The following is a 13,091-nucleotide window of genomic DNA, read 5'->3' as shown; positions in this document are numbered from 1 at the left end:
TGGCTAGGCATTTCTGCTTAATGTGGAGAAGAATGGAGGCTTTTGAGAGGTAGAGAGAGAGGTGTGCGCAGAATGATTTCAAATACAGGATTTCCTCCATTTTACTGATTGAAGAACTAGAGTTCAGTTCTAGCAGGGTAATATACCACAAGGATGAGTTACAGCTCAGAAGAAAACTCAGGCTTTCTCTCAGACTAGAGTTCTCTACACCAGGATCCATACCTTTATTCACAGTTGTCTCCCACTTCAGTACAGAGGCTTAAGCAGTTTGCTCAGGAACCCACACCCACCTACACATACACAATTATTTACTTGACAAATGACCAGACTGGGAGTTTAGATAGGCTGATGGTACCCTAGCAGACTTTTGCTTCAATCTGGGAGGGAAGAGTTAGCTACTCACGGCTCTGCCTTGCCCTTCCCCTTGCTCCCTGTCTGGGTTTGAATAAGCATTTACTACCTGGATGGAAAAGTACAAAATCCTCCCTGGGTCTGGAAAGCAGATTCATTATACTAAGCCTTCAGAAAAACAAAGAAAATGCAGTTTTCAATCTAATCATTCCTCCAAGTAATACTGTAAATCTGTTTAATAGGTCACCTCTAGACCAAAGGAGCAGTACTATATTAAAAGAAAATGCTCCAACAGGATTATGATTCAGCTAACAAGCCTACCAGTGTCTTCAAAACATTTTTTACCCTCAGAACAAACAAGCCAATTCCAGATGATTCATTGAGATGAAATGAAAAGCGAAGATACCAAAAGTTTTCTAAGTACTTGAAACTAAAAAGAGCCATCAGCAACCAAAGCCCAGACCAAATTGGATTAAAACAGTACAGGAAAGTTAAGTCTGGGGTCAGAAATTGAGAAAGAGTTAAAGGTGGATTTATCTGAGTTTTCTAGAAACAAAATGATACACTAGGAAATCTTTACTATAACTCCTTCCAAATATGCCCCTGGTTTTTATAAGCAAAATGGAAAAGACCATCCCTGTCCCATCTACCCAATTTTTTTAAGCCACTCCAGGGGCATTCTCAGCAGAGTCACTTACGAAAGGGTGAGGGTACAGTGGAGTCTACTGCTGTAATAGTGACAGAGATAGTCGGTTCCACAGTCACAGTTTGCACCAGTTCTCCCTACCAACCATCTCACAAAGTAGGAACTTGGGGACGGAGAGTGGACTTCACACTTTCTCTTCTCCAATCCTCAGTGCTGCAGAAATTTTGACCAGGTTGTTGATAGAGGTGACCTACAGACAGAGAGGTGATCTCTTGATCTATTATTTGTATTTATTAAGTGCTTTCTATGTGACAAGCAATATTTTAAGCTCTGGGGTAGACACAAGTTAATCAGGTCAGAGACAGTCCCTGGCCACTTGGGGCTCACAGTCTAAGTAGAAGGGAAAATAAGAATTTAATTCACATTTTACTGATGAGGAAACCGAGGCATAGAGAAGTTAAGTGAATTACCTAAGGTCACACAGCAGGCAAGTGGCAGAGTCAGGATTAGAACCCTGGTCCTCTGACAGGCCCGTGCTCTTTTCAGTAGGTCATTCCTCAGATCTAGCAGCAGATCTCAGGCAGGGCCTTTACCTACTAAAAAAGAGTGCTCTTCATGGAAAGAGGCCGTGGTACTGATATTTACTTGTTAGTGGGGACAGTTTGGGGTTAAACTCAAGATGTTCAGCATTGATCTAAAAACCCCAAGGAGTAGAGCAACATCAAAGTCATCACAGAGAGTGAGTCTCTTTATGGGGACACTTACAAAGGCGAACATGTTTGGCAAGGAGGGGAAAATGGGCCAAACTGGGTTCTGCTGGTGGAGATTCTACTTATACTTCAGATCAGATGTCTCAGGTAAAAACCCATGGAGGGTTATTATAGTTCTTTTAATCACATTTCTTGTTCCCAGTCACTGCCTCTTCTCCCCCACTCTCTCCTCCCCCACATGCAGAGAAAATGAGAAATCAAGAAAGACAACCTTTTTCTAGCTTCAAATAATGAGTTTCTTGGACATCAGTAGTTCTATTCAGCACTTCTCTAACCAAACCTTTTTTTAAAAAGCTAAACCAATAGTTTACTCTAATTATCTCCTACATTACTTTTTTATAGACTTAAAAAGAAATGCCTTTCACCTTAAAGACCAAACATTCTGTCTCTTTTCTAAGCTACAAAGAAAATAAGAGTCAAGGAATACCACCTGGGGTCCAGGAAGCTGGCGTGAAGTTTATTTAAGGGAATATCTAGTCAAAAGCCAAGTACTTAGAAGCTTAGGAAATAAAACCCTTTTCATTAGAAAAATCCATCAGGATGATTCTCCTGATTTAGCCCTTTATAAATGGTATTTGGTTTATGGGGCCCACTGGATTTTAGTCAACAAAAACATAAGGAATTCAATGTTCTCTTCCCCAAGTATAGGGATAATAAAAAAACAAGCAGTGACTAAATCACTGGTTTAAGCATCTACAAGCATGCACTACACAAATTGATAATGACAACAGCAGTATGGGAAAAACAGTCATTTACGCAGCTCAGCATGTGTTCAATTCAGGTTTTGTTGAAACTGGGTAAGTAACCCTGCAAAACTTCAGGGCTGGAGACATCAGGGTTTTCTACTGGGGACTCTGAATAGGCTTGCTCACAGAATGGCCACTTTCCTTACTTGGAAAGAGGTCGAACCTCTTCTTATTATCACTAAAAAACCTGGATACTTGTTGGTTACCATCTCCAGAAAGGCTAGTGGTCCCACAGTGCTCTCCGACATTTCCAAAGTTTTGCTCTCAATTTAAAATCACGTTGGAACCAAGTTGGAAAGGAATATCTGTATCGGTCTCACTCTTTCAATCAGTGGTATTCGTTGAACGCTTACCGTGTTGAGCACTGTACTAAGCAGTCAAAAAAGTACAACACAGTAGGTATAGATGATCCCTGGCCACAAGAATCTTGCAGACAGATATTAAAATAAATTATTAATAAATAATAATTTTCAGGATAAGAATTCCTGGATTTCTTACTGAGTGGCTGTCAAATGATTGATTTCATTTAGCCATTTATCCTATTTACCTGCCTTAAAATGACGCTAGGTTTGCACCTACTTTAATATACCAGAATCAGTACATTGGTATAATACTATACAAGGGAGAATGTTTCATTTAAGAATATTAGATATAGAAGGAATCAAGATAATTACACTAATTCAAAATAATTGAGACTTTTTTCAAATTGAAAAGTCACAATAGAATAAAAACCATAATCTTCCTCCCTTTATATTGGCACTCTAGCCTATAATTTCCATAGTCTAGTATCAATCGTATTTATTGAGTGCTGTGTGTAAAGTACTGTATTAAGCACATTTTTAAAAATGGTATTTGTTAAGAGCTTAGTATGTGTTAGACACTGTGCTAAGCTCTGGGGTAGATTCAAGATAATCAAGTTGGACACAGTCCATGTCCTGCATGGCACAGCTTTAATCCCCATTTTACAGATGAGGTGACCGAGGCCCAGAGAAGTGAAGTGACTCGCCTAAGGTCACTCAGCAGATACATGGTGGAGTTAGGATTAGAACCCACGTCCTCTGACTCCCGGGCCTGTGATGTTTCCACCAGACCATGATACTTCTCCACTTGGGAGAGTACAATACAATAGAGTTGGTAACAACCGATAGAGAGAATTGAAGATTATTACGAAACAGGGTAGAAACCAGTCTTTGGGACACCAAATATGCTATTATATTTACCTGCTGTAGACAAGACAATCCTGGTTATTGATCACTTTATCCGACTTATATCTCCTGAAGTCCTCCCAAGCATCTTTAATGGCAGTGACCGCCATTATGATACAAATCGGGATCAAGCCAACTGCCGGTTGAAAAGCATTTACGACCGGGACAAAATTCAGAGCGGCAAGGGCCACAAAATAGAAGTTTGCAAAGCGGTGGAACTGTTCAAAGACATTCTTGGGCAGAAAGGAAACTAGCGTGTATTTTGTAGTCTTGATCCGATTCGTGTCGTAGTTCCAGTTAGGATTCTTTTTCGGCTGTTTTCCTTCAAAGGGCAAGTTGGAGATTACGACCCATCTTCTGTCGTCTTTCTTCTTCTTCTTCCTTCTTTCTTGTCTCATCTCCTTTCCCTTATCCAGCTTCTGCGGACATCCAAGGGACACATCCTGGCACTCCACTTCTCGGTAAAAGAGCTTTTTCCTGATCACCTCCATTGTTCAGCAGTCAGTGGCCTGATCCCCCTCGCATCTTTAAGTTCCTTTTACAGGTGTACTCCCAATCAGGTTAAAAAAAAGGCATAAATAAAGGGGCTCAAATAATTTAAGTAAAGGGCGAAGCAGTGCCAGGGAAGAGGTGTGTGCTCACTGCACCTGTTTCCTTTTGCTTGCTTTTGAACTCCGCCTGTTGGAATGCAGACGTCACCTGCAAGTATCCTCCTTTAAAAAACCAGTCGGCCAAGGTCAGGTGAACTGACTAGGTCCTAAAGCCTACCATGTTTTAGAAGCAACTGCCTTCATATGTGATCACCACAGATTTTAGAATCATCCATCTCTAGCAAATCAAGGCTATGTTTTTTAACCGCTCCTCAAAATAAGTTCCTCCAAGTGAGATCCTGAAATCCTCTCTGAAGTTTCAATCTCAAACCTCAAACTAAATCTGAATAATAGAGCGAAGTCTGGACCACTGATTCATTGGCAAAATTTGTGGACCTTGTCATGGATTCTCTGATATCCTCTGTTACCAAAATCACTGTAGTTCAGAGAACCAATATATCCTGGATTCTCAATCTTTGAGAGTTTACGCAGTACTTGGCAGGAGTCAGGGTGTCCGATTCCCTGGAGCAGATTGAACTTCATTATAGTATTATAAGTTCTCGCTTGTGTACTCATCCTGGAGAATGTGCTACATTTCTGAGTAACAGAATTGTTATTCTAAAAGGTGGCAAGAACTTATACGGACGGCCTAGGATGACGGTGTATTTAGTGTGTGAGTTCATTTGACTTTCTCTTTGGCATTGAAGTTATTGTCAACAAAATGTTATGGCTACTACTTAATATGTAGATTGCATTTAATGCTTTCAAAGTTCCTCATTTATGATCAAATTAGTCCACGAGCCAGTATTATCCCTGTTTTAGGAGGGAAATGAGACAGTGAAAAGTTAAACAACTTTCCAAAAATCATGTGGTAGGTTTATGATGGGGCTGATGCACACATCGGGGCTTCCAGTTGCGCTGTGCCTGCTTTCTCCTAAATCAGTAATCATGACAAATGTTAAAAACTCTGATCCAATTTTAGCCACCCAGTTAGGAGAAGAAATTCATCAGAGCTGATAGTGAAAAAACGAGTTAACTTACGAAAGGAAACAAGGGCAATCAAATGACTTTTGTTGAGGGATCCTGTTGGTTCATTCTCCACAATATTTCTTTGATCCTCCACTTTTTTAATATTTCTTAAGCACTTACTTTGTGCCAGGCACTATACTAAGCTCTGGGGTAGCTATAAGTTAATCATATTGATCACGGTCCCTGTCCCACATAGGGATCATAGTCTTAATTCGCATTTTACAGATGAGATAACTGAGGCACAGGGAAGTAATATCTCAGAGCTTACACAGCAGACAAGTGGCAGAACGTGGATTAGAACCCATGTCCTCTTGATGTCCAGGCCATAATCTCTCCAAATGGACACCATCTTGGTGCAAGCCCTCATCATTTTCTAATAAAATACTCCCTCAGCCTCTTCACTGGTCTCCCTCCCTTCTGCAATCTGTATTACACTCCACGGCCTCGATCACCTACCTAAAATGTTCTACTAACATCCCTTCAAAAATATTCGATGGCTATCCATTTCCTTCTCTATTAAATATGACTTGTAACTAAAGGTTTTTAGGTTTTCCATCAGTTCTCTCCCTACTTCTCTGTCCTCTTCAATCCCTACTCCCTAGCTTAATCTCTACACTCTTACTAAGCAACTCTCCTCACTGTTTAAACTCTCACCTTTCCCACTTCAGGTTCCTTGTTCATGCCTTCCTTCCTGCTTGGAATTCCCTCCCCTTTCAAATCCACTAGTCAATGGCTTTCCCCATTTTCAAAGCCCACATGAAATCACACCTACTCCAGGAAGCATTCCTCTAGCAATTTCTCAGGTGATAATGTCCCAACGACCCATCAGTATTTTTGTGCTTATAGCATTTATAACACTGCTATAACACATGTTTTCATTACCTAATTTGGATGCAACACAGTGGAAGATTTACAAAATGCTCTTCCCATGACAGGAATCTGTTTTTATCTATCACAACCCAAAAGATGGCACAAGTACAGTTACCATAAGAAGAAACAGTGATATGCACTTATATAGCCTGAATCAAGGTGTGGTGCTGATGTGCAGAGATGATGTGCAGAGAAACAGCGTGGCTTAGTGGAAAGAGTCTGGGTTTGGGAGTCAGAGATCGTGGGTTCTAATCCCAGCTCCTCCACTTGTCTGCTGTGTGACCTTGGGCAAGTCACTTAACTTCTCTGTGCCTCAGTTGCCTCATCTGCAAAAATGGGGATTAAAAAATGTGAGCCCCACATGGAACAATCTGATCTACAATCTGATCTGTATCTACCCCAGCACTTAGAACAGTGCTCAGCACATAGTAAACACATAACAAATACCATATTTATTTATTATTATGTTACATTTTCCATCATCTGTTTTACTGTACCGAACAGTACTTGATGTTTATGCAACTTCATAGTATTTAATACAGTAAAATGATAATTCAATCTCCTGTTAAGAAGGAGTTTTAAGGACTGAGAACCTGCATGAAGAAGTGGATTACAGTGCTTGTGGTTTGCTCGGAGCCACTCACACTCTCTTTCTGTCTGTCATATTTCTCCTGGGACATGGAATGTAACAATCAAGTAGTCAGCCAGGGGTGCAGCACATTGCCCTGCACACGCAGTAGCTTTTTTCCATTCAAGACTCATTTAAGGCTGAAGGGACTAGAGCATGGTGCTAGTGTAGGGCTATGATGGCATGACCTGAAAGTTGGTTGTCTTAGAAACATCTAAGGTCTTTGCTGCCTAAGTTAGCCAGCTATTTTTTAGGATTCCCTCTTGATCTATCCCCTTACAAAACACTCTAGGCTATTCATCGGTCAGGAATCTTCACAACCAAAGGCATGGCCCCAAAAGGCAAAAACCTGGATTAAAACAAGGTCTCTTGATTCCCAGATCAATGGGCTCCTTTCACGTGACTGACAGTCAATCACTTGAATGCATTTCCCTGCTGACAAGGAGCTTACAGTCTAGACACAGTCTAGAGAGGGTGACACAGTAAAATAACTGTAACAAAAGTGAGTATAAAGCATGCTAGTTGTGAATATAATAATATAGGGATTTATATGTTTTGATTGAGTTGAGTTAATACAATGCAATTTACCCATAATGAAAAGTTTTCACAACTTCTTTCAGATAGATGTACAAATTCTACCACCATTTCAATATTTATTCAGTGCTTACTAGTTGACTAAAACAGAGGATGGAAAACAGTAAAACAGAGGATGGAAAACGTAACATAATAATAAATAAATATGGTATTTGTTAAGTGTTTACTATGTGCTGAGCACTGTTCTAAGTGCTGGGGTAGATACAGATAATAATAATAATGTTGGTATTTGTTAAGCGCTTACTATGTGCCGAGCACTGTTCTAAGCACTGGGGTAGACACAGGGGAATCAGGTTGTCCCACGTGGGGCTCACAGTCTTCATCCCCATTTTACAGATGAGGTAACTGAGGCACCGAGAAGTTAAGTGACTTGCCCAAAGTCACACAGCTGACAAATGGCCGAGCCGGGATTTGAACCCATGACCTCTGACTCCAAAGCCCGTGCTCTTTCCACTAGGCCACACTGCTTCTCAAGTTATTATAGCATTTTGCACACGGTTACAAATTAAATATTACTGCTTGATTGATCTGCAAAGGTCTCTTCAAATCTTGAGTCAATTATCTGGATTAAGTATCAACAAAAAGAACCTCTTTTGATTAAAATCCTGAAGCTGATGGTCATGTTGTCAACTGACCTCTTCTTGGTAATGGGGAATAAGTCAGCCTGACAGTCAAAGATTCCTGTGAATTTAAAATTGGTCATCTTGCTACCACACCTGTAGCTTAAATTAATGGAAAGATTCTTGGGGTTGACTTAATTTGTGCTACCCACTCTCATTTACAGGGTATCTAGTCACCCTCTCTGTGGATTATCTAGGTCCCCATGAGTCTCCCCGTCATCATCTGCCTTCCTTCTGTCAGTAACTGTGGCTCCTTGTTCGTGGCTCTGGTACCTAGCCTGAGGTGAATGATCTGAGGACAAGAAGATGGAAAATTTTGCTATTAATGGAGTTGAGAATTTTCTTTGATGGCACCAGGTCATGGATAATTGAGAGTCAGGTGAATTTCAGTACACCTGAACTTTTAACTGGGTTGAGAGAAAGAAGAGAAATAATGGCCTCAAATGCTTCTGGAAGCATGCTTAAATAAATGGCTTTGGAGCAGGTTTGCCCTATCTGGCTTTTGTGTATCTGTTTAGGAGGATTTGTTTATTTGTTTTTTAAATCTGTGTCCATTTCAGGCCCAAATACAAGAATGACAGGAATATGAAATATGTAAAATAGATGAAACAGAAAACAACAATGGAAGACTGTGATTTCTCTCATACTCAGATAAATCCATAAATCCAGATAAAACCATATGCCTCTTGAAAAATGCAAGTAAAACCCACTTCCTATGAGCTTTCATGTGAGTGAAAATATATGAGAGATTCATACATGAATCTCTCAGTTGCTTAGAGCTTAAAGGAATTACTGTAATATATACTCCATATTTCACCAAGCAAAATATAATGAAATTCCATTTATAGACAAGAAGGGGATATGTCCCATATGATATCAATGGTATTTATAAGCACTTACTAAAAACACTGTACTAAGCATTTGGAAGAGTACACTACAACAGAGTTGGTAGGCATGTTCTCTGCCCATAAGGAGCTTTATGTCTTTAGTAACACAACATACAGAAGTTCCTCTTCTAGGAACCCTTTCATTGCTCCTCTATATCTTCCATTGCTTGAAATCCTTTTTTCCGACCTCTATACCTTGACTTGTTCTTGAAGCATCTCAGATGGGTGTGAGCCCATATTATAGTGTCTACTGCCGCTGCTGCTTAAGTCAGAACCAGGAAGAAGGAATGGGAAAAGTGTGGTTGGGGGGGATGAGAGAGAAATGGAGGGGGAAGGAGATAGAAAAGGCAAGTTCTGTACTGGACTCCTGTCTTTTGTTTTCTCCTGTTGTTACTTATCTTTTGTATAACAAGATTCAGTAAATGTTTATATTGCTGTCTTTCAATTTATACGCTTTCCCTAGCAAAGGTAAATACTATAAGTGCTTCCCACTGCTATTATATTTATATATATATATATATTCCCCTGTTTAGGAAAAAGAAGTTATCTTATCACAGAGATAACTTGCCTATAAGGAAACACACAAAAATAGAGGTCAGTCATTTGCAACTGTAGTAATGTTTGCAGAACCTTTCATAGATTGCAAGGCACAATACAGATGTTTGATTCCCTTACTTCTCGTATGTTCTGATGCTGGAGGAGTTTACTTCTCTGTCAAAGCGGTGTTTCTTGAAGTCTTCTATGCCGTCCTTGAGCATGATGACAAATAGAACCACAGCCAGGGGTAGCATGGTGATTTCCCTGTGAAATGCTTCAACAGAAGGCATCCAGTTCAGGATCACCAGGAACAGGAAATAGAGATTAGCCCACCTGAAAAGGATAGAAAAGGAGTCACAAATTTAGTCAGAAATAAAATCTGAGCTCACTTTGGTGGAGAGAGGAAATGGATTCCTTTTCTATTTCTCCCTATTCCTATTTTTCCAGGTGAAGGTACCATGACATGTGGCCTAGTGGAAAGAGCATGGGCTTGGAAGTCAGAGAACCTGGATTCTAATCCCAGCTCTGACATTTGTCTGCTGTGTGACTTTGGGCAAGTCACTTCACTGCTCGGTACCTCAGTTTCCTCAACTGTAAAATGGGATTTCCCCTCTCAGTGTCACACCTGGAGGGTTTCCAGTACCCTACCAGTCTCCACTACAGGAGGGTGAGTCCAGTAGAGGCCTGTCCATTCCATTCCATTCCTACCTTGGGCAGTGGATAGCAAATGAAAGACAATCTGCTACAAGTCAAAACTCACCTGAGCAGTAATGAGTTCATATTCTCATTTGTTCCTGCACCTGCCACTCTATACCTCAGTGAGGTAATGAGCCATGGCAAGAGTCCCCAACTTTCTGAAAGTCTCTCCCTGTCTCAGAGGCTGCTTCTGCCTCATCCAGTCTATTTCTTCCTAACATTGCCTTGGGTCCTAATCCTGGCTCTGCCACTTGTCTACTCTGTGACCTTGGGCAAGTCACTTAACTTCTCTGTGTCTCAGTTGCCTCACCTGTAAAATGGGGATTAAGACTGTAATCCCATATGGGAGAGGGACTATGTTCAATCTGATTAACTTGCATCTCCCCCAGAGACTAGAACAGTGCTTGATAATGTTGGTATTTGTTAAGCGCTTACTATGTGCAGAGCACTGTTCTTAGCGCTGGGGTAGACATAGGGGAATCAGGTTGTCCCACGTGGGGCTCACAGTCTTAGTCCCCATTTTACAGATGAGGTAACTGAGGCACCGAGAAGTTAAGTGACTTGCCCACAGTCACACAGCTGACAAGTGGCAGAGCTGGGATTCGAACTCATGACCTGTGACTCCAAAGCCTGTGCTCTTTCCACTGAGCCACGCTGCTTCTCTGGCACAAAGTAAAACAAATATTTTATTGCTGAATTGTACTTTCCAAGCACTTAGTACACTGATGTGTACACAATAAGCTCTCATAAATACAACTGAATGAATGAACAAGCACTATTATTATTATTGGCAAAGCACAGATTCCTTTGGTATAATCTAGTTGAGATTCCACATGATCTCTTGAGTTATAAGGGCACCTATTTATATTTATATATATATTAATCAGCCGACGGTATCTACTGAGTGCTTACTTTGGGCAGACTGTTGTACTAATCACATCTAGGGATTACATACCTGTTGAACTGTTCAAAAAGATTTTTGGGCAAGAAGTTGAGCACCGTATACTTGGTAGTGTGAACTCTGTTGCTTGAGTAAAGCTTGGAGACCTTCTTCCAATCACTGTGAAATCTCTGGTTGTTTGGAAACACAATCCGTTGCTGGGTCAGGTTAACCTCTGGCCTCTCTTTTCCAGCCGACAGCAGAGGTGTGGATTCGGAAGGAGTCTGAAGGGAACCAATGTCAGACTGCCACTGCCTTCTGAACAAAGCAGATTTCAGCCTCAGAGCCATTCTGGGAGCAGGTGGTGGCTGGAAGGCAAACAGAGCATAAGGGTCCTTGTATTCAAGAGGAATTAACAATACTTGCTCTTGTTGAAGGAATGGAGCAGGTATTTTAGAGATACAGTTACTATTATTTATTGTTTTTAACCATGATAGAGTGCCCACAATGTATAAACATTAAAAAGAATGTAAGCATGATCCTCTCAGAGTTGTATCTTCCAAATGGACAATGACTTCAGCATCAGAGTCAGCCTGGAAGGAACGTTTTTGGCTCTGAGCCTCAGAATAATAATCATGGTATTTGTTAAGCACTCACTATGTGCCAAGCACTTGTTTTGTTTTGTTGACTGTCTCCCTCTTCTAGACTGCGAGCCCATTGTTGGGTAGGGATTGTCTCTATCTTTTGCCTAATTGTACTTTCCAAGTGCTTAGTACAGTGCTCTGCACACAGCAAGCGCTCAATAAATACGATTGAATGAATGAACTGTTATAAGCACTTGGGTAGATGCAAGGTAATTATTTGCCAAGCACTGTTCTGGGGGTAGATACAAGGTAATCAGGCTGTCCGACGTGGGGCTCACAGTTTTGATCCCCATTTTACAGATGAGGTAACTGAGGTCCCGGGAAGTTAAGTGGCTTGCCCCAAGTCACACAGCAGACAAGTGGTGGAGATGGGATTAGAACCCTTGCCCTTCGACTCCCAAGCCCGGGCTCTTTCCATTAAGCCGTGCTGCTTGAGGTCTGACCTGGAAACCTGTCCGCCACTTAAGGGGAAAGAGAATAGTTCTGGAATCAGGAGGCCTGAGTTTCAATACCACCACAAGCCGCTCTGCTCTTGACCTGCTGTATGACCTTGGGCAAATTACTTAATCTCCCTGGGCCTCAGTTTATTCATCTGTAAAATGGAGATAGCAGACCTGCTCTCTTTGCTCTTGGTTTATGAGTCCTATGGGGGACTGGTTCAAATATGGTTATCTACTATCTATTCCAGTACTTACCTCAGAGCTTTGGTACATAGTAAATGCTTAATAACAGAATGAAATCTAACCAATAAGATCTCCACTTCTAGCACCAGAAGGGGAGCCCTGTACTGACCCTTTCTCTTTAAATTCTGCATGCTAAAATATGACTTTGCCATCCCTAGACACTGTGGCCAAAATCTGTTTGCACTGCTAATATTAAGAGATGTACTGGTCTTTTCAAAGGTTGGTAAGTATAATACAAATGCTGCAATAAGGAACTATGTCAAGGAAAGAACCTTTCCATACCAAATAAAAAAGAGGATGTAGAGTGGAGGAATTCCTTAGAGAAAAAAGATCTAAAGAAACACATCATAAATATGAATTATTAGCAATTATAAAGCAATTGGACACTTACCAAGCCCTTTAATATCTCTTTCATTAGATCCAACCTGATTACCTTGCATCTACCCCAGCACTTAGTACAAGTGAGTGCTTAAAAAATACCATAAAAATCTCAATTAGAGAGATTTTAACCTAGTGAGCAGCCATTTACCCATTTTACAGATAAAAAAACTGAGGCACCATGACGGATATTTTCTCCTGTAGGGCTGAGAATAGAATGCACTGCTACCGAGGCTTTGGCCCCTGGTGTAGCCCCCAGAGTTGTCAGGGGTTCAATCCACTGAGTTACTTTGTCTCCATTTTCTCATCCCTACAACAAAGGAGAATGAAGGAGAAT

The 13,091-nt window shown here is 40.9% G+C and overlaps 1 protein-coding gene across 1 annotated transcript in view; it reads right to left on the bottom strand.

The window, feature by feature from the left end:
• The window catches only part of ATP10B (ATPase phospholipid transporting 10B (putative)), an 83,704-nt gene extending 73,451 nt beyond the window's left edge, over window positions 1-10,253 (bottom strand). Inside the window, exons 1-2 of the mRNA XM_039910163.1 lie at window positions 10,234-10,253; window positions 9,612-9,806 (exon numbers count right to left, since the gene is read on the bottom strand). Coding sequence (XP_039766097.1) covers window positions 9,612-9,806; window positions 10,234-10,253 — 215 coding nt within the window. The remainder of the gene's footprint in view (window positions 1-9,611; window positions 9,807-10,233) is intronic.
• Between the last annotated feature and the right edge of the window lie 2,838 nt (window positions 10,254-13,091).

The sequence above is a fragment of the Ornithorhynchus anatinus genome, chromosome X1 (genome assembly GCF_004115215.2).
Source record: "Ornithorhynchus anatinus isolate Pmale09 chromosome X1, mOrnAna1.pri.v4, whole genome shotgun sequence".
Lineage (NCBI taxonomy): Eukaryota > Metazoa > Chordata > Mammalia > Monotremata > Ornithorhynchidae > Ornithorhynchus > Ornithorhynchus anatinus.
This window is presented reverse-complemented; position numbering and strand designations above follow the sequence as displayed.